The sequence below is a fragment of the Schistocerca nitens genome, chromosome 1 (assembly GCF_023898315.1).
Source record: "Schistocerca nitens isolate TAMUIC-IGC-003100 chromosome 1, iqSchNite1.1, whole genome shotgun sequence".
Classification (NCBI taxonomy): Eukaryota; Metazoa; Arthropoda; class Insecta; order Orthoptera; family Acrididae; genus Schistocerca; species Schistocerca nitens.
In genome coordinates this window covers 1,099,800,720-1,099,828,140 of record NC_064614.1, presented here as the reverse complement: position 1 = coordinate 1,099,828,140, position 27,421 = coordinate 1,099,800,720, and the positions used below count along the sequence as shown (strand labels likewise).

Genomic DNA, 27,421 nt, shown 5'->3' with positions numbered 1-27,421 from the left:
GCTGTACAGCATGTAATCTAATAAATGGTCGTTCCTTTGAATAGCTATTTCTATCATTTATTCAGTTATTTGTATTGATAAAAACTAAATGTTATATTGCTCTAATTAATTCCTCATCTCAACTTAATCAGTATAAAATTCTCTGCCATCTCCACCATTTTGACTCTTAAATGTTTGAGACACTACGTACGTGACAAGTTAAAACTGTTTACCGGACCAGGACTTGAACATATACCCTTAACAGGAAGTGCTGTCCGTCTGAGCAACCTCACAGTGACTTGCATGTCATTGAAAATTCCAAGTTTCCACTAGCCTTGAATGGCTTCGAGTGAATATTTCTACTACCGGTGCGGTCGTTTCCATTTAACAAGCCACATGTAATCAAATGACAGTTATGTCTTCCTCCGATACTCATCAGTGCATCTGGTGATGAATCTCATCTCTGTACTGAGTCTACTTCACTCATGTCCTGAAATTGTTTTGAATATCTGTTGTATGGGTCAAACGAGATCGCCTAGAAGGTCTATACTGTAATGACACCCAAATAATTTCCACGCTCTGCATAAAATTTAGCTCAGTTTCCCCTTTTTATCACGTATCAGACCTTGCGGGTCTCGTTTTATTTTATTAAATAGCTTTCTTTGGTTGTTTTTACATGAAATGTAAGTAGAGTCTGAAGCTCTCATCTCTTACTGGTCTGCAGTGCCTGCTATAAAAGAGTAATCAGAACCTACCTTCATCCCTTCGACGACTTCGGTGTTGTTGTAGTTGAGATCCGGCTGCGCTTTGTGGAACTGGTGGAGGTAGTACTGCTGCCGGTCGTTGTTCCACTCCCAGGCCGACTCTCCGTTGAACAGATTCGCCTGGAAGGTGGATATGGAATAGCACGGAATCTTGTTTTCTATTTGTGCTTTTTCGACATCGATTTTGTTAATAACAGACTAGTCGTTGCAAAGCGTCATAAAATAATCTGTACCCCCAGGTCAGCGGTTCCCATACTTCCTTCGTTACCCTTGAGTGCAATTAGACATTAGCTACTAATTCGGCCCCCACCCCACCCCTTGCCGTCTGTTGGCCATCCCGTGCCCACTTTATACCAACTTTAACACCTAAGTAAACTGTAGAATTGTTTAAGTTTTTACCCTCGGCAAATTTCAGTTTGCCCCTCATGGGGTAATTACCGCAAGGTTGGAAACCACTCGCCTAGATGGTCTTCCAACATACCTCACTGTTTCTTTATAAATGGGAGTAGAACGCTCAGCTATTCAGCACAGACAACTGCAGTTTCACTAAGATACAAGTCAATCAAAAATAAATCAACTGACAAAATATCAGTTACGGCGATATACAAAAAACATTTTCCCGTGTGTATGTTGGCATTCAGCACCGTATCTAAGACAACCGAAACATACTGACTGGGACGTGGTACTTAGGGAAAGGCAGATTTCGGTGTGGACGGGGCCTCACTCAGCTACCATTGGTTGCCCAGTTTTTTTAAGTCACGTACACTTTATTTGGAATCAATTGCATATAAGGTTGACAATAAGGAAAAATTATCAAATTTGACTGTTAAGACAATATCTAATTAAAAATTCCTTAGACAAATTTCATTCATGGCTGAAGGCGTTATTGGCCAGAAATTATTTGTTGGCTGAAGGCCCCAATAGTAATAACTCAAAAAACAATTTGACGGCTGAAGGCCTAGATAGTAAATTCTTCCTAAACTATTATAAAAAAGGACAATCATATTAAGAGACAATATCTAATAAAAATTTCTTAAGACAAATTGCATTCACAGCTGAAGGCCTTATTGACAATCATCAGCCGGCCGCGGTGGTCTCGCGGTTCTAGGCGCGCAGTCCGGAACCGTGCGACTGCTACGGTCGCGGGTTCGAATCCTGCCTCGGGCATGGATGTGTGTGATGTCCTTAGGTTAGTTAGGTTTAAGTAGTTCTAAGTTCTAGGGGACTGATGACCATAGCAGTTGAGTCCCATAGTGCTCAGAGCCATTTGAACCATTTTTTTGACAATCATCACAATCTGACCAAATCAAGAGAGAAGTGGGCTTCAGACAGTGCTCCAAGGATCGACCTGGGAATGTCGCTCAGCTTCGTAAACGATGAGACAGGCAGCGAAGAGTTGTATTCACTTAACGGGATGGCAACTCAAACTAGTGGCAGTTTAAACGCAGACCAACACTCTTGCAACATCTACCTAACATCTGATAACCAACACAACGATGGAATAACCCAGGCAAGGCGGCACCAGCGGACAGCACTGCGTCTTCTGAATCCGGTGTTTAGAACACCCAGAAGCAGAAAAACCCACTCCGATCAAAGTAGTCCAAAAGAAACAAAATACCCAAACCACGACCAAGGAGGCTGTCGAAGTACACGCCCTACTGGATATCAGCGGCAAGGCGGGGAAAGATACACTGCCGCAAAAATACGCTAACCTCCACTGCAGGTAAGTGTGGCGTTAGGGGCCACTAGGCAGAAAAATATCATTGGTTGGACATCAATAACACAAGGAACTCAATGATTAATAATAAAAGGTGGAGGATGGCTAATTAATCTCACCAACTCCAAATACTCCACTCATTGATCTTCGTCTCAGCGAACAAATGGCCTGATCTCAAAGTAGTGGAGTTTTCACTACTGGGTTAACTCAAACGTCATGGGTCCGGTGGAGAACGAGGTTGTGGCCCTCGCAACTACAGCCCCTCGATCTGGCAGTGCCTGCGTGCCGCCAGCAGTCCCGGCATCTCCTCCCGCTGTCAGACCTCACTGCTGCTCCATCCCAACCGAACTCCCGACACACTCCCTTCCCGGAAAACACGTGACGTTTCTTCAAAGATAGTACCACCGTGCTAGATATCGATAACCGCTGTTGCTGCCACTCGTGGACAGACAACTCTAGCAAACATAGTGGCGCCAGTAAACACAAGAAGAAAACGAGACGCCACTATCCATATTACACGATGCCAACCTACCAATGGCACCAGCGCGATCCGCAACACGGCTCACTGACTGATGTGTGTGTTTAGACTCTCCCAACGTTTACTGTTGATGAAAAGCTCGCGGGTTTGCAGCCAGGTGGTGGCGTTAGGGCACTGTTACTTTTCGAAGAGTGTCATACTTACCATCTTCTGGCGTAGAACTTCAGCGGAAGATTATGACTATGACACTCTTCAAAACGTCGCGATTGTTTAACTTTGCCATCTGTATGCAAACGCGAGAGCTTTTCATCGACATGCTGATTCGAAATACAAACCATTTGTCTTTCGTGCAGCTAGTTAATGTTCTTCATATGTACGACATCAACCATTTATACAGGGTGTAACAAAACTCCTTTTACGGACGTTCAGGACCTGTAGTGGGGATCAAGACGATTAGGGTTTAGCATAGGAACTTATGTTCGGAAATGTACTGTTTTCCTGCTACAAGCAAAACACAACACTCATTCTAATCTCGTGAATTTTGGGCGCTACTGACTAGGGTATTACGTACGTTATTCACCGACCACCTGATGTCCCATGCTCACTACAGGTTCCTTTACTTGAATTTTCTCGTTTTCAGAACACTGAAGGAGCATTCTGTTTTACTTGCTGAAAACATTAAACAGCCTTGACCGCATAAGTATTCCTTTCTTTAAGGCAACTGCTTTCGACAGACTTTGCTGTCATCTTCAGGTCCTAAAAAAAATATTTTGTCGCGGAACGTGTACATTTTACGTTGGACCTTACGCCAAGTTTGTCATGTTAATAAAAATCAGCACAGTATTCAAGGTTTGTAATAAATACTTTAGTGAATCAAAATCGTCACATTACAAAAGGTTTGTCATAAATATTTTAGTTATTTTGCAACCCATCTGTCTGTGCGCAATACTACACTTATGCGCAGCATTCACTTAGTCAGTAGATTTATAATCCACAAGGAAGTTGGCTGTGCATACTTTCAGCATCACACAATAATTCTTGGAAGTGGTTGCCAGCAATGATATTCATTACTTGTGGGCGGCCAGCCGGGGTGGCCGAGCGGTTCTAGGCGCTTCAGTTTGGAACTGTGCGACTGCTACGGTCGCAGGTTCGAATCCTGCCTCGGGCATGGATGTGTATGCTGTCCTTAGGTTAGGTTTAAGTAATTCGAAGTTCTAGGGGACTGATGACCTCAGGTGTTAAGTCCCATAGTGCTCAGAACCATTTGAATTTGTGGGCGAATGAGTACTTGATCTTTCAGTTTCACATCAATGTACTTATGAAAATTGTCGCACAGGTATAGTGAAACATCTGTCTTCCTCTAGTATCATTAGAAAATTTATGCAGAAGTGACATAATAATTTTGTCACTGTCAACCTACGGTACATGAAGAACGTTATTACTTTCGAGCCTCATGGGTCATATCTTCTTTAACTGGTGGTGCTTCCTATTTCAACTATTCCACTTGCGGATGCAACCGCAATAGTTGGTGTCCCTTTCAACTGTACCATGGTAATATTTGGACCATTTGTCTGCCGCAGTGAGCAATGACACTCTGAGAGGTACCTGTCTCGAAATCTTAACTGCATGCTTTTTCCTTCGCAATATTGCTTGAAACCTGGTTGAAATAGGCCTACATTCACCGACAGCAGAGATTTCTGTCAGGTTTGTCTTCTCGTTGTCAAGAAGTCTCTGACCCCAGTTCTTACGCTGCGTTATGCATCCGCGTGAGGTACACCATACTTGTGGACACGTTGGACAGCCCGAATTAATACACCAAAAATCTGCAACTTCATTTACGGTGTAGTCACGGGCAGTTACAAATGCGATATCTCCTTTCTGCCAATCTGTCACATCTAAAAATCGACACATCTTGCTGCGACGATCTGACAAAACTGACTGCCATGACGTGTATAGACGTCTGGGCGGTGGGGAGAGGGAGATTCACTGGACCCCCTGGTCGGAGTCCTATAGCATCTACACCAGTCCAAAGCAACCAGTGTGGTCTTTGAATGGGAGCGAATAGTGTTAGTCCCGGCCGAAGTGGCCGTGCGGTTAAAGGCGCTGCAGTCTGGAACCGCAAGACCGCTACGGTCGCAGGTTCGAATCCTGCCTCGGGCATGGATGTTTGTGATGTCCTTAGGTTAGTTAGGTTTAACTAGTTCTAAGTTCTAGGGGACTAATGACCTCAGCAGTTGAGTCCCATAGTGCTCAGAGCCATTTGAACCATTTTTTGTTAGTCCCGGCGAGCTTATTTAACAACATAAACTGTATGTAAATATTCATTCATTTGAATGTGACAAGGACATACGCAGTGGTTGTGTTTGTAATGTGTAATGGTTGTGTCGAAGAGGCTCATTGACGTATGAAAGATGTCAAAACCAGTACCAAAGCACTCCCCTGTACATCCAAACTCTGTAAGCCACTGTGAAGTTCATGGCAGAAAGTACTTTCCATAGTGCCACGTATTATCTTTCTCCCAGTTCCATTTCTGTACGGATAGCGACCAAATGAATATTCACAACTACATGTACATCTGTGCGTGCTATAATTACTTTGATCTAGTCTTCCCGGATGCTACGATATCTATGCATAGAACGTTTGTAATGGGTTTTTCATTTCTTTCAGCTGCTGAGAATTCTTCCGGGTTGTATGGCCGTGGTCCATGGAACTCTTCTATCCCTGGTTGTGCTGAGTGTTGCTGGCAAGACTTAGCACAACCAGGAGCACCTCAGAAGATGTCCAACGTAGCTTTGGACGAAACGTCAGGGACAGAAGAGTTCCATGGATCACGGCCACACAACCCGGAAGAATTCTCAGCAGCTGAAACATCCAGTCGTGAAAGCCTTCATTGTACTTCAATTCTTTTCTTAATTCTGGTTCCTGAAACTTTGTAAGAGGTCTTTCGCAGGATAATGAGTGCCTATCTTCAAATTTCTGGGCTCCAATGAGTCAAGGAAATATGTTACTATTCCCGCTGCCCTTATTTGTGTACACATAAAACATCATCCGAAATTGTGCTAAAGACATTCTCTGACAATTATTTCAAGCAGTTACTTCATGAGCCCAAGCGAATAGTAAACGGCTGTGAAAACACACTTGACCTCTGGGCAACAAATAATCCTGAGTTAATATCGAGCATCAAAATGGATACAGGGATCAGTGAACACAGGGTTGTCGTAACGAGACTGAATACTGTAAACCCCAAATCATCCCAAAATAAACTAAAAATATATTAATTCAAAAAAAGCAGATTAAGAACTCACTTGTCGCCTTCTTGAGAGACAATCTCCACTCCTTCCAAATTAACAATACAAGTGTAGACCAAACGATGCAGCTGATCCTCCTGGTACACAAAACGGGTCAGAACACTGTTGTAGAAACAACGAAACAATCATGCCAAATTTAAACATACGTAAAATCCCCAAGATTGACGACCTTTTACAGAAGCTCCAAATGTAGCGTGGACGTCAATGCGAGATGCTTGTAATAGTTTCCACAACGAAACTTTCTCTCGAAACCTGGTAGAAAATCCAAAGAGATTCTGCGCGTACGTAAAATATGCTAGCGGCAAAACACAATCAATGCCTTCTCTGGGTGATAGCAATGGAGATACTATCGAAGACAGTGCTTCCGAAGCAGAATTACTAAACACAGCCTTCCGAAATGCCTTCACAAAAGAATACGAAGTGAATATTCCAGAATTCTAATCAAGAACAGTTGCCCACATGAGTAACGTAGGAGTGATATCCTTGGAGTAGTAAGCAACCTAAATTAATAAAAGCAAATCTTCTGGTCCAGACTGTATACCAACAAGGTTCCTTTCAGAGTATGCTGAGTCAATAGCTCCATACATAACAATCATATACAACCGTTTGCTCGACGAAAGATCCGTGCCCAAACACTGGAAAGCTACACAGGTCACACCAATATTCAAGAACGGTAGTAGGCGTAACCCACTAAATTACAGGCCGATATTATTAACGACGATATACAGCAGTATTTGGAACATACACTCCTGGAAATGGAAAAAAGAACACATTGACACCGGTGTGTCAGACCCACCATACTTGCTCCGGACACTGCGAGAGGGCTGTACAAGCAATGATCACACGCACGGCACAGCGGACACACCAGGAACCGCGGTGTTGGCCGTCGAATGGCGCTAGCTGCGCAGCATTTGTGCACCGCTGCCGTCAGTGTCAGCCAGTTTGCCGTGGCATACGGAGCTCCATCGCAGTCTTTAACACTGGTAGCATGCCGCGACAGCGTGGACGTGAACCGTATGTGCAGTTGACGGACTTTGAGCGAGGGCGTATAGTGGGCATGCGGGAGGCCGGGTGGACGTACCGCCGAATTGCTCAACACGTGGGGCGTGAGGTCTCCACAGTACATCGATGTTGTCGCCAGTGGTCGGCGGAAGGTGCACGTGCCCGTCGGCCTGGGACCGGACCGCAGCGATGCACGGATGCACGCCAAGACCGTAGGATCCTACGCAGTGCCGTAGGGGACCGCACCGCCACTTCCCAGCAAATTAGGGACACTGTTGCTCCTGGGGTATCGGCGAGCACCATTCGCAACCGTCTCCATGAAGCTGGGCTACGGTCCCGCACACCGTTAGGCCGTCTTCCGCTGACGCCCCAACATCGTGCAGCCCGCCTCCAGTGGTGTCGCGACAGGCGTGAATGGAGGGACGAATGGAGACGTGTCGTCTTCAGCGATGAGAGTCGCTTCTGCCTTGGTGCCAATGATGGTCGTATGCGTGTTTGGCGCCGTGCAGGTGAGCGCCACAATCAGGACTGCATACGACCGAGGCACACAGGGCCAACACCCGGCATCATGGTGTGGGGAGCGATCTCCTACACTGGCCGTACACCACTGGTGATCGTCGAGGGGACACTGAATAGTGCACGGTACATCCAAACCGTCATCGAACCCATCGTTCTACCATTCCTAGACCGGCAAGGGAACGTGCTGTTCCAACAGGACAATGCACGTCCGCATGTATCCCGTGCCACCCAACGTGCTCTAGAAGGTGTAAGTCAACTACCCTGGCCAGCAAGATCTGCGGATCTGTCCCCCATTGAGCATGTTTGGGACTGGATGAAGCGTCGTCTCACGCGGTCTGCACGTCCAGCACGAACGCTGGTCCAACTGAGGCGCCAGGTGGAAATGGCATGGCAAGCCGTTCCACAGGACTACATCCAGCATCTCTACGATCGTCTCCATGGGAGAATAGCAGCCTGCATTGCTGCGAAAGGTGGATATACACTGTACTAGTGCCGACATTGTGCATGCTCTGTTGCCTGTGTGTATGTGCCTGTGGTTCTGTCAGTGTGATCATGTGATGTATCTGACCCCAGGAATGTGTCAATAAAGTTTCCCCTTCCTGGGACAATGAATTCACGGTGTTCTTATTTCAATTTCCAGGAGTGTATATTGTGTTTGAAGATTGTGAATTACCTCGTAGAAACCGGTCTATTGACACACAGTCAACATGGATTTAGAAAACATCGGTCTTGTGAAACATATTTCAGAACGATTCCGTATTTATGGACTTCCGGAAGGCTTTTGACGCTGTACCACACAAGCCGCTTATAGCAGTTATGTGAATGGATTCGTGATTTCCTGTCGGAGAGGTCACAGTTCGTAGTAATTGGCAGAAAATTATCGAGTAAAACCTAAGTGATTTCTGGCGTCCCCCAAGGTAGTGTTACAGGCCCTTTGCTGTTCCTTATCTATATAAATGATCTGAGAGTCAATCTGAGCAGCCGTCTTAGGTTGTCTGCAGATGATGCTGTCGTTTATCGACTAATAAAGTCTTCAGAACATCAAAACAAATCGCAAGACGGGTTAGAAAAGATATCTGTATGGTGTGAAAATTGGGAATGGACCCTAAATAACGAAAAGTGTAAGTCATCCACATGACTGCTAGAAGGCATCCGTTAAACTTCGGTTACACGATAAATCAGTCAAATCTAAAGGCCGTAAATTCAGCTAAATACCTAGGAATTACAATCACGGACAAGTTAAATTGGAAGAAACACATAGAAAATGTGGACAAGGCTAATCAACCATTGGCAGGATACTTAGAAAATGTAACAGATCTCTTAAGGAGTCTGCCTACACCACGATTGTCCGTCCTCTTTTACAATACTCATAAACGGTGTGGGACCCTTACCAGATAGGATTGACGGAGTACATCGAAAAAGTTCAAGGAAGGGCAGCATGTTTGTATTATGGCGAAATAGGGGAGAGAGTGTCACTGAAATGATACACGATTTGGGGTTGATATCAGTAAAGCAAAGGCGTTTTTCGTTGCGGCGGAATCTTCTCACGAAATTCCAATCATCAGCTTTCTCCTCCGAATGCGAAATATCTTGTTGACACCGACCTACATAGGTATAAAAGATCACCATGATAAAGTAAGGGAAATCAGAGCTCTTAGGGAAAGATATAGGTATTCGTTCTTTCCGTGCGCTATACGAGATTCGAACAATAGAGAATTGTGAAGGTGGTTCGATGAACCCTCTGCCGGGCACTTAAATGTGAATTGCAGAGTATCCATGTAGATGTAGATGTAGACGTTCAACATCTCCTGTTAGTCCTTTCCGTTATGGATACCACACGTGAGAAATATTCAGGCATGAATCGCACCAATGGTTTCCAAGCAATCTTCTTCGTAGACTGACTGCAGTTCCTCAGTATCGTACAACTGAACTGATGTCTGCCCTCTGCCTTGCCTACCGCTGAACATCTGTCATCGTTCCGTTTCACATCGCTACAAATTATTGCACCCAAGTATTTGTAAAAACTTGCTGATTCCGACTGTCACTATCGATATTCTTTTTTCACAGGACACTAGATTTTTTCGTTTTGTGAAATGTTCAGTTCTACATATGATTATATAAAGCAAGCTTCTAACCTTTTCACCACTTAGTAGCCTTATTAGTGACTAATACAACACTTAAGCAAATTCTTCAGACAGTACATCGTTATAGATAACAGTATCATATTCAAAATGATTATGATGTTGCTCGCAAACGGGTTTCAATATTCTGATAGAAGCAACAAAATCATGTGTGCCTACAGTGAGTCATCTGCAGTGTTCTGGTGGTAGTTAGAGTATATCTGAAGTTTACATACAAAGTAAATTCTTGTATTAGTCCACATAGTTTTACTTCGTTACGTAACAGTAGTTGTTTTGTACAAATGGTAGTGCGAAATAACTATAGTATGAAGTGACGTCGCATGAACTTAAAGTTTGTATAGTAGCCTACGTCCCAGAACTGCTGTTATTCTAAAGCAGCATGTCTCAACCGTCGCGTCGCGACACACTGGTGTGTCGTGAACATATGACAAGTGTGTCGCAAGGTCTTTAATGTCTTCTACTCTTCCGCTGATAAAATATCTAGAGCATGAAAAAAATATGATCCTGCTTAAGAGTAATAAGTTTCTTTTATTGTAGGCTTATTGTTTATACTCACAATTTCCTATTCAAGAGTCTTACGTAATAAATTTGTAAAATTCGTATCTCGTAGTCGTTCCTTAATAAAATGCATTTATTGTATACAACGGTCTTTTATGTCTACGAAAAAGTTCATATGTAGACGTGTCGCGAAGGTTTGAAGCGTACAAGGCTGAAAAACACCGTTCTAAAGTATTGCATTTGTTAGAAAGTTGTTTGATACCACGTTGCAGTGACTAGCGTGTTTTCAATATACTTGCATCATTGGTGAGTTGACATTGGTTGCCAGCAGCAATAGCTGTTCTGTAGATTGCAGGATCGGTGCGTATGGATGTTGTACTATTGTCAAAATGTGTTTCTTTCTTCCACATTGCTGATTACAAAGTGAAGGTCTTCACCTATGTTGTGTGTTCTTCATCTTATCCTTAGTCTCTGCAACTGTCAGGTCAGCGGGTATCATGTTTATCATGGATGAGCTGCCTCTTCTTCATGCGCTGCAGAATAAATTTATTTTGGTACACATCATCCATTTGGGCTATGGTTTTCAATAGGCGATCTTTAATATACTTGTGCCTACCAGCCATACTGTTCACTCACGTTATGTATGGATTGTCAAATGACAGTGTGGATATCACAGCGTCATACAAGCAGTGTACAGCGCCAGATTTACCTCCAAAATTGGGAGTAAGCTTTTCCATCGTAAATTGGTTCCGCATTAACGCATTAGCATGTCTACCAAGTTTGGCTGCCATACGATAATTACAGCCCACACCCGACCACCGTGAGTAACTGCACTTTAATTACAGCAACCCGGTAGTTAGACAGTAACATTTAACTACGGCAAATGCGAACACAAGCCGTATTCGCGAAACGTCTTCACCGTTTCCGAATTCCATTCTATGTAACTGCAGCAGAGGCGCTGAACTACATTTTCGACATGAACATCTACACTTTAGAACACATCTTACAATCTGCGGCATCGTGTACATTTTTTCCACCATTCCCTGTCCCAGTCGCGACAGGCGTGTGGGTAGAATTATTGTCCGAATATCGCCGTATGAGCTTTAACTTGTCTTATTTTCTCTTCGTGGCTGTTTACATCTACAGCTACATTTATACTCCGCAAGCCACCCAACGGTGTGAGGCGGAGGGCACTTTACGTGCCACTGTCATTACCTCCCATTTCTGTTCCAGTCGCGTATGGTTCGCGGGAAGAACGACTGTCGGAAAGCCTCCGTGCGCGCTCGAATCTCTCTAATTTTACATTCGTGATCTCCTCGGGAGGTATAAGTAGGGGGAAGCAATATATTCGATACCTCATCCACAAACGCACCCTCTCTAAACCTGGCGAGCAAGCTACACCGCGATGCAGAGCGCCTCTCTTGCAGAGTCTGCCACTTGAGTTTGCTAAACATCTCCGTAACCCTTACCAAATAACCCTGTGACGAAACGCACCGCTCTTCTTTGGATCTTCTCTATCTCCTCCGTCAACCCGATCTGGTACAGATACCACACTGATGAGCAATACTCAAGTGTAGGTCGAACGAGTGTTTTGTAAGCCATCTCCTTTGTTGATGGACTTCATTTTCTAAGGACTCTCCCAATGAATCTCAACCTGGTACCCGCCTTACCAACAATTAATTTTATATGATCATTCCACTTCAAATCGTTCTGTACGCATACTCCCAATTATTTTACAGAAGTAACTGCTACCAGGCACTAGATATGTGTGAGTGAAAGTAATATACAGCCCGACTCATCTTGGAACGTAGACCCCTGTAATTGGAACCTCTTGTGATGCCTCTCTTGTAGCGTCTGCCACTGTAATATGCAGAGTACTTGCGTAAATCTCTCGCGCCTATTCAACGGCCCCGCGACAAAAACGCTGCAAATCTGGCGAGGTGGTGCAATGGTTAGCACACTCCACTCGCGTTCGTGAGGACGGCAGTTCAATCCCGTGTCCGACCATCCTGATTTATATTTTCCGTGATTTCCCTAAGTCACTCCAGACAAATGTCGGGATAGTTCATTTGAAAGGGCATGGCCGACTTCCTTCTCCGTCCTTCCCTAATCCGATGAGACCGATGACCTCGCTGTATGGTTTCCTCCCCAAAAACAACCCAACCCAACCCCAAGAACGCTGCTCTTCGACATATCTTGTCTGTCTCCACCTTGGTAAGGGCTGCACGCTGGTGAGTAGTGCCCAATAATTTGTCAAATAACTGTTTTGCAAGCCACTTGTTTGCCAGGATGAATTTGCTTTTCTTTAAGATTCTCCCAATGAATCTGGCGTCAGCTTTTCCTACAGCACGTTAATTTGTCGCTCTGGGAGGTTTATGGGTGTTATTGCTGCCTCGGATTTACCGTTAATGGTGTAATCGAACAGCAGCTGGTCTGTCTACCTGTTTATACGCAATATGTTTCACACATAAACGTTCCATATCAATTGTCCCTTCTTGCACCAATCATCGATTGTCCACAGGCTTTTCTGCATTTCGGCACAATATTCTGGCATTTCAACGTTCCTTTGCACAACAGAGTCATCTGTAAATATCCTCTTGGAGCTTCCGGGATTACTGTTCAAAAATGTGTTTGAAATCTTATAGTACTTAAATGCTAAGGGCCGGCCGGAGTGGCCGTGCGGTTCTAGGCGCTACAGACTGGAACCGAGCGACCGCTACGGTCGCAGGTTCGAATCCTGCCTCTGGCATGGATGTATGTGATGTCCTTAGGTTAGTTAGGTTTAATTAGTTCTAAGTTCTAGGCGACTGATGACCTCAGATGTTAAGTCCCATAGTGCTCAGAGCCATTTGAACCATTTATTAGAGTGTCGTGTAAAAGTAAAGTAAATTGGTCAAGAGCTATTCGGGATTTTTGATAACAACATTAAACGACTTGTCTTTACGTATGACAATAATAAATCTGTGAGACGGTCGTGTCTGTTAGAACAAGTTTCTCCAAAAGTACTACACGCATTTTCATGGGAATTTTGCAGGTAGTTTGGGTACCATGTAGGCTTTAGTTCATAAAAATCGGACCACGCAAATAAGTTTTATCTACAACCAGCGAATTCGTCACTTTCTCTGTTTCAGCACATTAATCTCCAAAACAACTAGACGAATTTTCTTGGGGTTTCCACAGGTAACGTGAACGTAGCTTGGGGCACCGTACAGTCTTTATTTAATCACGCAAAAAATGTCTGTTATATTTTCAGGACTAATCTGCTGAACTGATTTCGATGACATTTGCTATTGAGACAACTTGAACCGTGTGGAAGAATATAGGTTGCTTAAAATGTGTGTAGTACTGCAGACTTATTGATTTGAACAATACTGCGAAAATTATGGAGAACATTTACTCTCTGAAAAATCTGTCTACTCTTTGACTTCTGATCTTCATCATAACTGCGGAAGTGCTTTATTTTATTCATATGTGCTACGTTATATGATTCAAAACCATGAATACTATATATATGCAATGTTCAGTGTATTGATATGTGGTGTCCGTTGTGACGGACATGTGCGATAGAACAGACAACACATATCAATATACAGGGTGTTTCACAATTGATGTTACTCACATCTGGAGGTTGTAGAGGGAACTTAGTAGATCAAGTTTTGCATAGCAACCCATGTCCAGCAACGTCATCCAACGATGTTAAAGAACGTCAAACTTACAGGCACCGGCGCCTGGCAATATGTACACTCCTGGAAATGGAAAAAAGAACACATTGACATCGGTGTGTCAGACCCACCATACTTGCTCCGGACACTGCGAGAGGGCTGTACAAGCAATGATCACACGCACGGCACAGCGGACACACCAGGAACCGCGGTGTTGGCCGTCGAATGGCGCTAGCTGCGCAGCATTTGTGCACCGCCGCCGTCAATGTCAGCCAGTTTGCCGTGGCATACGGAGCTCCATCGCAGTCTTTAACACTGGTAGCATGCCGCGACAGCGTGGACGTGAACCGTATGTGCAGTTGACGGACTTTGAGCGAGGCGTATAGTGGGCATGCGGGGGGCCGGGTGGACGTACCGCCGAATTGCTCAACACGTGGGGCGTGAGGTCTCCACAGTACATCGATGTTGTCGCCAGTGGCCGGCGGAAGGTGCACGTGCCCGTCGACCTGGGACCGGACCGCAGCGACGCACGGATGCACGCCAAGACCGTAGGATCCTACGCAGTGCCGTAGGGGACCGCACCGCCGCTTCCCAGCAAATTAGGGACACTGTTGCTCCTGGGGTATCGGCGAGGACCATTCGCAACCGTCTCCATGAAGCTGGGCTACGGTCCCGCACACCGTTAGGCCGTCTTCCGCTCACGCCCCAACATCGTGCAGCCCGCCTCCAGTGGTGTCGCGACAGGCGTGAATGGAGGGACGAATGGAGACGTGTCGTCTTCAGCGATGAGAGTCGCTTCTGCCTTGGTGCCAATGATGGTCGTATGCGTGTTTGGCGCCGTGCAGGTGAGCGCCACAATCAGGACTGCATACGACCGAGGCACACAGGGCCAACACCCGGCATCATGGTGTGGGGAGCGATCTCCTACACTGGCCGTACACCACTGGTGATCGTCGAGGGGACACTGAATAGTGCACGGTACATCCAAACCGTCATCGAACCCATCGTTCTACCATTCCTAGACCGGCAAGGGAACTTGCTGTTCCAACAGGACAATGCACGTCCGCATGTATCCCGTGCCACCCAACGTGCTCTAGAAGGTGTAAGTCAACTACCCTGGCCAGCAAGATCTCCGAATCTGTCCCCCATTGAGCATGTTTGGGACTGGATGAAGCGTCGTCTCACGCGGTCTGCACGTCCGGCACGAACGCTGGTCCAACTGAGGCGCCAGGTGGAAATGGCATGGCAAGCCGTTCCACAGGACTACATCCAGCATCTCTATGATCGTCTCCATGGGAGAATAGCAGCCTGCATTGCTGCGAAAGGTGGATATACACTGTACTAGTGCCGACATTGTGCATGCTCTGTTGCCTGTGTCTATGTGCCTGTGGTTCTGTCAGTGTGATCATGTGATGTATCTGACCCCAGGATTGTGTCAATAAAGTTTCCCCTTCCTGGGACAATGAATTCACGGTGTTCTTATTTCAATTTCCAGGAGTGTATATAAACAGTGAAATTACGTGATGAGGTTACGAACTTTCTAGGCTGAAGGAAAAGGATAAATGTCTCAATTTAATGTAGGGGTCCCTGTACCGGAAACGAACGAGTCGAAAGTTATAAGCGAAGTAGTTCTGATACCTGTCACAGTAGAATGCTTGTATTGGTACTGAAGTTGCGGAGAGGTGCAGAGGTGCTAGTATGGACCAAACCAAGGAAAAAATTTCCAATAAACATGGGATATAAAATGCATACGCTAGTGTGAAACTCATCCCCTCTATTGAACAAGTGCTTATAGCACTTAGAGCCCTGTTTACTCGAAATTTTTTTCTTGTTTTGGGCCATCCTACCACCTCTGAAAGTTGCCTATCCTACAATCTTTGCAACAACAGTACCAGTACGGGTATTCCTCTGTCAGAGGTATCACAACTGTTTTCGCTTATAACTTTCGACTCGTTCGTTTCCGGCACAGGGACCCTTACCTTAAATTGATATCCTTTTCCTCCAGCCTAGAAAGTTTGTAACCTCATCACGTAATCACACTGTTTATACACATATTTACAGGCGAATTTATGGGTAGCCCTGTAGGATTCATGGTTTCAATTCCCTCCAGCACTACTTCAGACATTAGTCAAGTCCATCCCTCGTCGGGTTGCGGCAGTTCTGCGTACTCGCGGGGGCTCTACAGATTAGTCATGTGTTACAGTTTCTTTGGCTCTTCAGTGTATATTATATTGCCGTTACTGTTGATTGTGTGTATCTATACTACAGTGTAAAGATGAGTCGTTGTTTAATATTGTTACCACAATTTTCGACCAATTCGTAAACGAATTACTTCAAATTTTTTCTCAAGTCTCTAATAAACATCCGGGCGAAGACAGATGTAGCCTGTGTTCGTCCGAATGTTTATTAGAGTATTGTGCAAAAATTTCATGTATATGGTTCAGGAACTATTCGACATTTTTGGTAATAACATTAAACAACGACTTGTCTTTATACAGTAGTATAGAAAGAAGCAATTAACAGCCGGCCGGTGTGGCCGAGCGGTTCTAGGCGCTTCAATCTGGAACCGTGCGACCGCTACGGTCGCAGGTTCGAATCCTGCCTCGGGCATGGATGTGTGTGATGTCCTTAGGTTAGTTACGTTTAAGTAGTTCTAAGTTCTAGGGGACTGATGACCTCAGATTTTAAGTTCCATAGTGCTCAGAGCCATTTGAACCATTTTGAACCAAGTAATTAACAGTAACGACCCTATAGATTCCCCTTGGTTACTCCCGAAATAAGAATTAGGTATACACATGCCGATTTTATTCCGTTAAGAACAACGTTTTAAGTTCTGCCTTCAATGTAGTCTTGAATTCGATTATACATCTTATCGATACTCAGTAATTTTGTATTTTATTCACTAAACGACGTTCAGAGTTAAAGTTATGGAAACACCATCTGCGTACATAATATGTCTGATTAGACAATAAGCCGTTACTTCGTCACTTAACAATTGTTGGAATCACTATAGGGTCATGATTGACTGATACGCTCATCAGACCCAAAGCACTTCCTTTCGGCATATCCATCCCAACTGTGTTTTCATGCCGACTGACCTTGCTGTCGATAGATCAGCGACGCAGTTTCCTTCACAACACGAGTAACAAAATAAGGTGTTTTCGTTTTCTGGGTGGAAATTAGTATAAAGGCATTCACTGTCATATTGTATTATTGCACTGTTGGCAGTTTGACCAACCTCTGATCTTCCTAATTACCTAAAAAATTCTTTTCGGCATTGATTTGGTTAGGGTTCGTATTTCTTGCAGTGAAATTGTCTGCTACTCTTCTCGTATCGCTCCTTTCAGCTTCGATACGGTCTCAAAATTACGTTCCATTGCGAGCAACACGCCTAGAAAGTATTCTCCAAAATTTCTGCACGGGATTCATATCGGGGCTACTTGCAGACCAGCGCGAGACATTGTTATCTTTCACTTTTTGGTAGCATATACATAAACAGATGCATTATCTTGTTGAAACATTAGACTTTTCGTTCCGTAGGTCCTCATACATTTTAACCAATTCTATCTCTAGCGTCTCTATGTACATGTTAGAGTTTACTGCAGAGTTCGCCCAAGGAGTGCGTGATTTACCTGTAGCGCAGAGGGCTGTCCAAATCATAACACTTCCACCACCAAAAATTCTGCTCACTCTTAGCCGCTGCTCTGTTCTCAGATCACGCCAATAATACTGAAATCCATCCAGCTCATCTAAACTAAACTTCTTCTCGTGAATGAAAGTCACTTTATCCCATTCTGAAGTCCATAGCGTATGTTTTTCAACGAAGTAATATTGAGCCTATTTATGTCTGGGTGTTAGAGCAGCTTTCTGCAGTTTTTCTTGAATACAAATGTTTGTCATTTGACAAAGTTAGTCCTACACGTCTGGCAGTGACTGACAACAGTAAATTAGCAACAAGATGAGGAGAATAACGGTTAGTTGTCCTTGCTTTGGGCAAAAGGAACCGGTTCGATGCGTCAAATAATTTTCTACTCACTCTACGTTTTACATTCTGTCCACATCGTGGGCCCAGTCTAACTAAATTATGAATCATTATACTTGAACAGTTCAACTTCTTGGAGATTTCATTACTGGAGTGTCCCATTTCCATGTACGCTTCGATTTTTACTTTTTCATCTCACGATAACTGTTTCCGACTTGGTACTAGCACAGCCGTGGTTTAAGTACACAACACGCACTGTCAGTGATGGTATCTGTTTCTCATTTACAATACAGGAACATACGCACACACTAACGCCACCAATAGCCGACTGCCTTTATACTGAGTTCCATCCTCTACCACCGGAATGGTTGACGTCTTGTTATATACTGTACAACTGACATCAAATGCAATACCATTTGACTGAATTTGTCAGTACAATGGATCTCATATTATTGCACATACGCTGTGCACAACTGTTCCAGCCGACAGTGTTAATTTTTGCAAAGATATCCATGCCTTTATACGGTTTTCGACTACTGTACATCATAAGACCTCAAATTTGTACTGATGCGTGACATCGGGTTTTAAACCTTATCTACTTACCCAGTTGTTGGGCGGTTCCGGTGTCACTCCATCTTCACCGACCTTCCCCTCAAGCCACACATAATAATCCTCATACTTGTCATATTCAGGATCACTAATGTTCGACGATTTTTGAAACCATTCATGTTCATCGCTCGAGTGATTCGGAACGAAGTCCATTAGTATTTTCAGACCTGCAAAAAGAATCACAGAAATAATTATTAATTCCCTATTGAGTTATGCATCATAACTTGCATTTTAATTCTCTCCATCTGTATTCTCTCTCTTCCCGTCTCTCCACCTTGTCAGTCATGTATCTCTTTCTACATACACTTCGTGACGAAAAATGTAAAGCACCTAGGAGACATGGTCGGATGTCAAAGTAACTCATCCAAGTATTGCGCCCAGCACCGCAGTGCAGTTCAGCGCTCCGTGCGCGACCGTGTATCCTTATATCGGCATACGGGCGAGAGAGACAGCCGAGGAGCGAAAAAAAATGGTTCAAATGGCTCTGAGCACTATGGGACTTAACTGCTGAGGTCATCAGTCCCCTAGAACTTAGAACTACTTAAACCTAACTAACCTAAGGACCTCACACACGTCCATGCCCGAGGCAGGATTCGAACTTGCGACCGTAGCGGTCGCGCGGCTACAGATTGTAGCGCCTTTTTTTTTTTTTTTTTTTTTAAATCTCATTTTGTTCGCTTTTGTTCGTTGCATCTGCTCGGGGCGGACGTCGTAAGACAGCCGTTTAGGTTTGTTGTTGATCGATTAACTCAGTTTTTTTATTACAGAGGGCTGATAACCCTCTGATCGAACACGCTGAGCTACTGTGCCGGCGATGCCTAGGACCGCACGGCCACTCCGACCGGCAGCTCAGGAGCGAGTGAGTCCGCACAACACTGCTCTGCGCTGGACTTCCACGCGGTCAGATCCAACGTAATCAAAATAACAGAGGAAGCACAGCTTTGTAAATGTGGTCGATGAGCGGTAAAACAAGTAAACCATTTACTATTTAGATAGCAATTAGTGTTCGTGTGGCAGAATTACTATGCAAGGCTTTAGAAGATAATATCAAAAACAAAAATCGAAGAGCAGCTTAGTAGTTTGCTGACCCTCAGGTTGATTCTATTGGTACCGTACACGCAAGCTCATCATATGTACAGTACCTACATCTACATATACACTCCGCTAGCCACCAAGCGATATGTGGTGGAGGGTACAATTCGCTCCAAAGTCATGTTTCCCCTACTCTGTTCCATTCGTCGATAGCACGAGGAAAAAACGACTGTCTGAACGTCTCAGTACGAGCCATAATTTCCCTTATCTTTGAATGGTGATCATTGTGCGATTTGAAAGTTGGCGGTAATAATATATGCTCTACATCCTCGGTGAAAATCGGATTTTGGAATTTAGTGAGCAGCCCCTTCCGTTTAGCGCGTCGTCTATCTGCAAGTGTGCCCCACTTCAAACTTTGTATGAGGCTTGTAACGCTCTCGCGATAGCTAAATGTACCAGTCACGAATCTTGCCGCTCTCCTTGGACCTTCTTCTTGAATCCCACTCAACTGGTGAGGGTCCCATACAGACGAACAATACTCTAAGACTGGACGAACTAACGTATTGTAAGCTATTTACTTTGTTGAAGTACTGCATCGCTTCAGGATTCTGCCAATAAATCGCAATATCGAGTTCGCCTTACCCGTTACTTGTGTAATCTGATCATTCCATTTGAGATCATTTCGAATAGTCACACCCAGATACTTGACAGATGTTACCGCTTCCAAAGACTGGGCATTTATTTTGTACTCGTACATTAATTCGGAGTTTCACCTTGTTATACGCAGTATGTTACACTTACTAATATTGAGAGATAACTGCCTGTCATTACACCACGCATTTATTTTCTGCAAATCCTCATTGATTTTTTCACAACTTTGGTATGATACTACTTTCCTATAGACTACAGCAGGGCTTAACAACTGGCCGGTTTTGAGCGCGAGTACTTGTGTCTGCTCAGGCACTTGCTCGCGAGCAGCTGCAAGCTCGCGGAGTACGGAGGGAGGGGAGGGAGGGGAAATGCGCGCGCACGTTTGAATAGGGCCGCAGCGTGCCTACTGAATTCGCGCCCACTGTGTAACGTTTAAAGTACTACGATCAGCGCTTAACAGTCACTTCGCTGGTTAAGAATCATGTGAAGTCGCCGTTGTGTAACCCCAACCATGCTTTCGCAGTTCAACCCCCATTGGGAGGAATTGTATCTGTTTACTGAAAAAGATGGTGTTGTAAAATGTTTAGTATGTCACAAAACACTGAATTCTTTTACGAAATTTAATTTGCAGCGACATTATATGTCGTACCACGCGAAAGACTACGGACGTGGAAAATGTGATTGACCAGATCGTGCACAGGAAGTTATTAAACATAAAAGGAAGCTATCCGAAGAAGATCTGGACGACGAAGAAAAATCAACTGAGGCAGCTCTCAGAGTGGGTTACAAAATTGCTTTGCTTTTAGCAAAATCTCTGCGCTCCTTAACTGATGGCGATTTAATAAAAGAATGTTTGGTAGTTGCAGCGGAACATTTGTGTCCATCTCAAGTTGAACAGTTTCAGATTGTGCCATTATCTAACATGACCATTATGCGTCGCATACAGGACATGGCAGACGACGTCCAGAGCCAGCTTGCAAATATCTGTTAAGATTTTATGGCGTATTCTCTAGCTCTGGACGAAAGTGTTGATATCACTGGAACAGCGCAGCTTGCCATATTTATTAGAGGTGTTAACAGAGATCTTCAGGTGAGGGAGGAGCTCCTCGATGTAGTAGCCATCAAGAGCACTACAACCGGGGGTGATATTTTAAGTAGTGTTGAAGAAAGTGTTGAAAATATAGGATTGTCGTGGAATTCTTTAGTTTCAGTGTCTACAGATGGTAGAGGCATACACTAAGCTAATAGAATTATGTGGCACGTGTACATTCTCCTTTATTTGTTTCATTTGTCGCAGTAATAATTCGTGAGTGATATCCCAGCAGGTTGCCGCGGATTTACATTGACTGGCGGCAGCTGTTGTGTGCACCACGTGACTCTCCCCACTCTCTTCTCTGGTCCGGTAGTGGGGGTAGCATGCTCGCGCTGCTCGGTACTCGCGCCTTGCTGCTCACAGCTTGCTCCGCGAGCACGTATGTTGTGAAGCCCTGGACTACAGCATCATCAGCAAACAGTCTAATGCCGCTGTCAGTACCATCAACCAGATCGCTTATGTAAATCGTAAAAAGCACCGGACCCATTGCGCTGCCCTGGGGCACACCTAAAGTTACGCTTGTTTCTGCTGAAGTCACCCCATTCAGGACGACATTCTGCTCCCTGTCTGTTACAAAATTTTCCATCCAACCGCCTTATGTCATCGGAGAGACCGTAAGCGCGCACGTTTTGGGGCAAGCGACAGTGCCGAACTGAGTCGAACCCCTTTGGAAAGTCGAGTAATATGGCATCAAACTGGGAGCCGGTATCTAGAGACTGTTATGTATCATGCACAGCTGCGTCTCGCATGAGCGCTGTTTCCTAAAACCGTGCTGGTTTCTGCAGATAAGCTTCTCAGAGTCTATAAACGTCATTATGTCTGAACAAAAAATATGTTCCATGATTCTACAACAAATGGATGTCAGTGAAATTGGCCGATAATTATATGCATCCAATTTTCTATCCTTTTTATACATTGCTATGGCCTGGGCCTTCTTCCAGCCCGTGGAACTTTCCGCCTTTCCGCTGTTCCAATGATCTCTGGTAGATGATAGATAAGAATGGTGCTATATTTGTAGCATAGTCAACATATAATCTTACGGGGATACCGTCTGGGCCAGATGCCTTCCTGGCGTCTAAGGATTTTAAATGTTTTACAATTCCAGATACAGTAAACACTATGTCAGCCATCGTTGCATTTATGCGATGATTGAAACGGGGAATGGTGCTGCATTCCTCTACCGCAAACGACTTTTTGAAAGCTAGGTTTAGAATTTCGGCCTCCTGTTTATCATCATCAGTTACATTACCCCTACTGTCTTCTGAAAGACATATCAACTTCTTAAATGAACTAGTATCATAAATATTCTATTTTGCAAATAATTTTACGAATAGGATATAGAGTCTCATTCTTACTGTTAGTAGTTATAACTAAATATTTTTTTGTTTTACTCGGTGCAAGAGCTTTTTGTATCCTTTATCAAAGTGTGAACATCGGATCCTTAGTTTGCTGTTTTGTACGCAGTAATTTAAATTGACCAAGTTAGAAAATTTATTAAAAAAATTAAGGTTATAAAGGCATTTAATCCTTACAATCAACACTGTTAAAAAAAGACAGTTAACATTTTACAAGTTTTTCTTTTTCGAGGAAATGATTTTGTCTAGGTTTGGTGCAATATTCCAGGAGACTGTTAACTTCAAAGAATTAGTCAAATTTTTATCGCTAAGTAGTGAACGTTGTTAGTTTTAGCCAGCTTTAAAAAGGAAAACAAGCGCTCACATATATATATATGTGGAACCAAAAATTGATAGAACTTTGGCCGCGTGCTTGTGCAAAAGAGCATACTTCTCCCGTGGAAAACAGCTGTAAAAATGGTTCAAATGGCTCTGAGCACCATGGGACTTAACTTCTGAGGTCATCAATCCCCTAGCACTTAGAACTACTTAAACCTAACTAACCTAAGGACATAACACACATCCATGCCCGAGGCAGGATTCGAACCTGCGACCGCAGCGGTCGCACGGTTCCAGACTGTAGCGCCTAGAACGGCTCGGCCACCCCGGCCTGCGAAAACAACTGTGGAATTCAAAGTTTTGCACTTAAGAAAGTGGTTCTTCAGGCGGATATTGTACCCCATGTCATTCAGCTCTAGTTGAAACACTTGTGAGACGTCCAATGCCCGAAGGGAAAACAGGCGAACAAATATATCTAAGGCCGGTTGAAGCTCAGTCATCTCAAAAATCTGTTCTCAGTCTCTTCTTGTAATTCGCAAATGATTTCAACATAATCTAAAAAATCCACATCTTCTTTTACGCTGTCTAATGAAGTGTACAAAATTCTCCTCGCGCAACTTTCCCACAAAATAAGCTTTTTTTGAAATATTGAAACGTATTCACTTAATCAGCAACAGAGCTATCATCGCCTTGGAGTGAAATGTTCAAAGTGCTCAAACGACTAGTTAGGTCACTCAATAAAGCCAAATTCGCCACTCACTTAGGATCACGAAGTAATTCTTCTGGACGTCCTTTCATTTCCCTCTGCTCAGCCATCTTACTTCGGCGTGGTAGGAGATGTCCGGTATTCTGGTTCGATATCAGCCAGAAATTGATTAAATTGGTGATGTGTGAGTCCATGTGAGCGAAGATAATTAACGGTTCGAATAACTGTGCCCATAACATTTTTTATGTTGACAGTCTCCGCCAGAGTGCATTTTGGTGTATCAGACAATGGACTGCCGCGACTAAGGAACAGCTGATTTCTGCAATTTTTGACCTGACGTAACCGAGGAATCCAGTGCGTATCCCTCGTAACGCAGGGGCTCCATCCGTTGTTACAATGGTCAGGCGTTCCCATTTTAAACCCATTGACTCGAACACGTTTTCCACGGCTGGAAAAATATCCAAACCCGTGTTTGTGTCTTGTAATGGTATAAGGTCGAGAAGTTATTCGGTGATAAGCAGATTGTCATCAACATCCCGAATGAATATGACGAGCTATGTCCGCAACGCCCATAGTCTCGTCAACAGCAGTAGAAAATGAAACTAAGTTTTCCCCTGTCTCCATTAATTGCTGCTCCATATCTGAAGGCATATCGTCGACTCAGCGAGCAACAGTTTCAGGTGAAAGAGCTATTTTTTAAGTTTTTTCCGTGAGGTCTTCTGGACAAATACAAGATGCCGAGTCGACCAGGCAGTCCTCGATTAGATTCCCAGCCGCAAAGGATTTCCCTGATTTCGCAATTCTCAGCGAGCATTTGTAACTCGCGTACAAACTTTGCTCACGTTTCCTGCTCCTGCCACGCAAAAAAATCTCCAGAATTAATTTTGTATAATTCAGTTTTTAAAATACTTTTATCATTTTAACAATTAATTGTTTCATTCACTGGAACCCAAATAAAAACCAACAAAAAATGATTGGTTTTAGGTGCGTTTTTCCCCAGTTCTTCTGATAAGCGGTCATAGACGCTGGCAAGGACAGCGAAACATGGTCGCAAAATAGATTTTTGTCTACTGGAATACTTGCGTTTTAATTAATTGAAAACATAGATCTCCCCCGTCGGAGGTTAGAGTCCTCCCTCGCGCATGAGTGTGGCTGTTGTCCGCAGGGTAAGGTAGGGTAAGTCGGATTAAGTGGTGTGTAAGCCTGGAGACCGATGACCTCAGCAGTTTGGTCCCATAGTCCTTACAACAAGTTTCCAATTTCCTAAACATAGAGCAAACTACAACATATACTTTCACTTCCATGAAAACATAAATACACAAAAACAAAACAAAAATGACTCTGAATAACACTTTGCTATCCGAGAGAGAGTTTGTGACGGCTTTTCAGAAAGTGGCGAAAAATAATTTTTTATTATGTCTGTGCCACGCAATTTAATGCAACTCAAATATAAAAATTAACAGGAAAAATGTTCCTTGTTTCTGACAACCTGATATTCGATAACTGGCACATTGCCAATTGACATGTCAGGTTATAAAATATAATTTTGTTAGTCATCTCTATAAATAATAAAGAGTCATACGATAGGAAACACTTATTTCACTGTAATGCTGCTTCAAATTTTCTTTCAGTTCTTTAAGCTTTGACTAGCGTTCCTCTTGCGACAAATTTTCGAACTGGTCTTTGTGACAGATATTAAAGTGCCGTTCAATCGATTACTTTTTTAAATACATCAGGTTCCGATGACATACTAAACATTTGTCATAATTTTCAACAGCAGTACAAAAGAAATTAATTTCCCATTAGAGTTTAAATAGTGCAGACGCGCCTTTTTTTTTTTGTCTGCTGCTGTTGACCATCCACCTCGATCCACTGTAGCCTTACGTCTGTTGACCAAAGGCTTTGTGTCGTATCACTGCTTTTGACCTCTGTTGGTGCGGCGGTCTGTCTTCCGAACGAAGCGCTTGTACAACGGCATGGCGAGTTGTGGCCGGTGGACCGCACGATCAGCTACGCGGCACGCCTCGGCAATTACAATATACGAATTCATCCGGGGCGCTGGCCTCGGGCGACTGCGGGCGCTAGCGCCCAGGGACACAGTTTGTACGAGCCTGTCGTATACAAACATAGCGTGTATGTAAACGAGTTCGAACGGGACTGCATTTTGGGTCACCATTTAGCCGGCTTGCTGAATGGTGCATTACCCAGAGTTGTGGGGCATCCGGATGCCTCAGTGGTTGGCGGGCATACCAACGTGAGGGAAGGCATACTCGTCATCAATTTTCTGCTCGACCAGGTAGGACCACCACAAGGGAGGATCGCTGAATTGTGCAACAAGCACCCCGTAATCCTTTCACATATGAACCTGCCGTTCGAGAATAAGCAATGGCCCCCTTGCAACATTTTCTGTCACCCCTCACCATGAGTCGGAGTCTAGAAGCAACAGGACTAGAGAATTGCCGCCCCATGTCTAGGCTGTCGTTAACATCACAACAAAAACGGCTGCATTCGAAGGGGTGGCGTTGAGAGAGGACAGGTTGGTTGGTTGGTTGTTTGGGGGAAGAGACCAAATAGCGAGGTTATCGGTCTCATAGAATTAGGGAAGGATGAGGAAGGAAGTCGGCCATGCCCTTTCAAAAGACCCATCCTGGCATTTGCCTGGAGCGATTGAGGGAAATCATGGAAAACCTAAATCAGGATGGCCGGACGCGGGATTGAACCGTCGTCCTTCCGAATCGAGTCCAGTGTGCTAACCACTGCGCCACCTCGCTCGTTAGAGGACAGGTCATTCTCTCACCTATTTTTTGCATGCAGAAATTTATTAAGGATTTCATTACAGAATGAGATTTTCACTCTGCAGCGGAGTGTGCGCTGATATGAAACTTCCTGGCAGATTAAAACTGTGTGCCCGACCGAGACTCGAACTCGGGACCTTTGCCTTTCGCGGGCAAGTGCTCTACCAACTGAGCTACCGGAGCTACAGAAGCTTCTGTAAAGTTTGGAAGGTAGGAGACGAGGTACTGGCAGAAGTAAAGCTGTGAGTACCGGTCGTGAGTCGTGCTCCGGTAGCTCAGTTGGTAGAGCACTTGCCCGCGAAAGGCAAAGGTCCCGAGTTCGAGTCTCGGTCGGGCACACAGTTTTAATCTGCCAGGAAGTTTCGATTTCATTACAACCTGACGCACCTTGAGCGAGACTCTAGAAAGTTAATGGGCTGAGCAGACATTGATGGAGCCTGGTAGAGCGCATGAGGAATTTTTATAATTCTTAGCTTTATAATTCTTAGCTTGGTCTTTGGTGTGACATCATACGCGCGTGACTGCGTGTGAGATCGCTCTCTAAGTTTTCATCTATTTTTAGGTTGCAGATATATATTTTAACGGTTTTTGTGATAATATTTACTATATAAGTGACTAATTAGTGGTTTCTTCATTCAACTCTGCCTTTCTTGTGTTGTGACCTGATATTTGTGAGTGTTTCGTATCGGGCAACTTAACCTCTTACCCGTGTTTACATTCCGCGCTGACCAGTTGCAGCTGTAGCGGCGCATCGAAAGCTAAGTACTAATTAATTGTTTGTGTATAGTAGTTTATTTAGGAACTTTAGTAGT

The 27,421-nt window shown here is 44.2% G+C and overlaps 1 protein-coding gene across 1 annotated transcript in view; it reads right to left on the bottom strand.

Moving 5' to 3' along the window:
* The window catches only part of LOC126230929 (uncharacterized), a 344,514-nt gene that overhangs the window by 287,718 nt on the left and 29,375 nt on the right, over window positions 1-27,421 (bottom strand). Inside the window, exons 3-4 of the mRNA XM_049942408.1 lie at window positions 18,654-18,826; window positions 735-863 (exon numbers count right to left, since the gene is read on the bottom strand). Of these exons, the coding sequence (XP_049798365.1) occupies window positions 735-863; window positions 18,654-18,826 (302 nt within the window). The remainder of the gene's footprint in view (window positions 1-734; window positions 864-18,653; window positions 18,827-27,421) is intronic.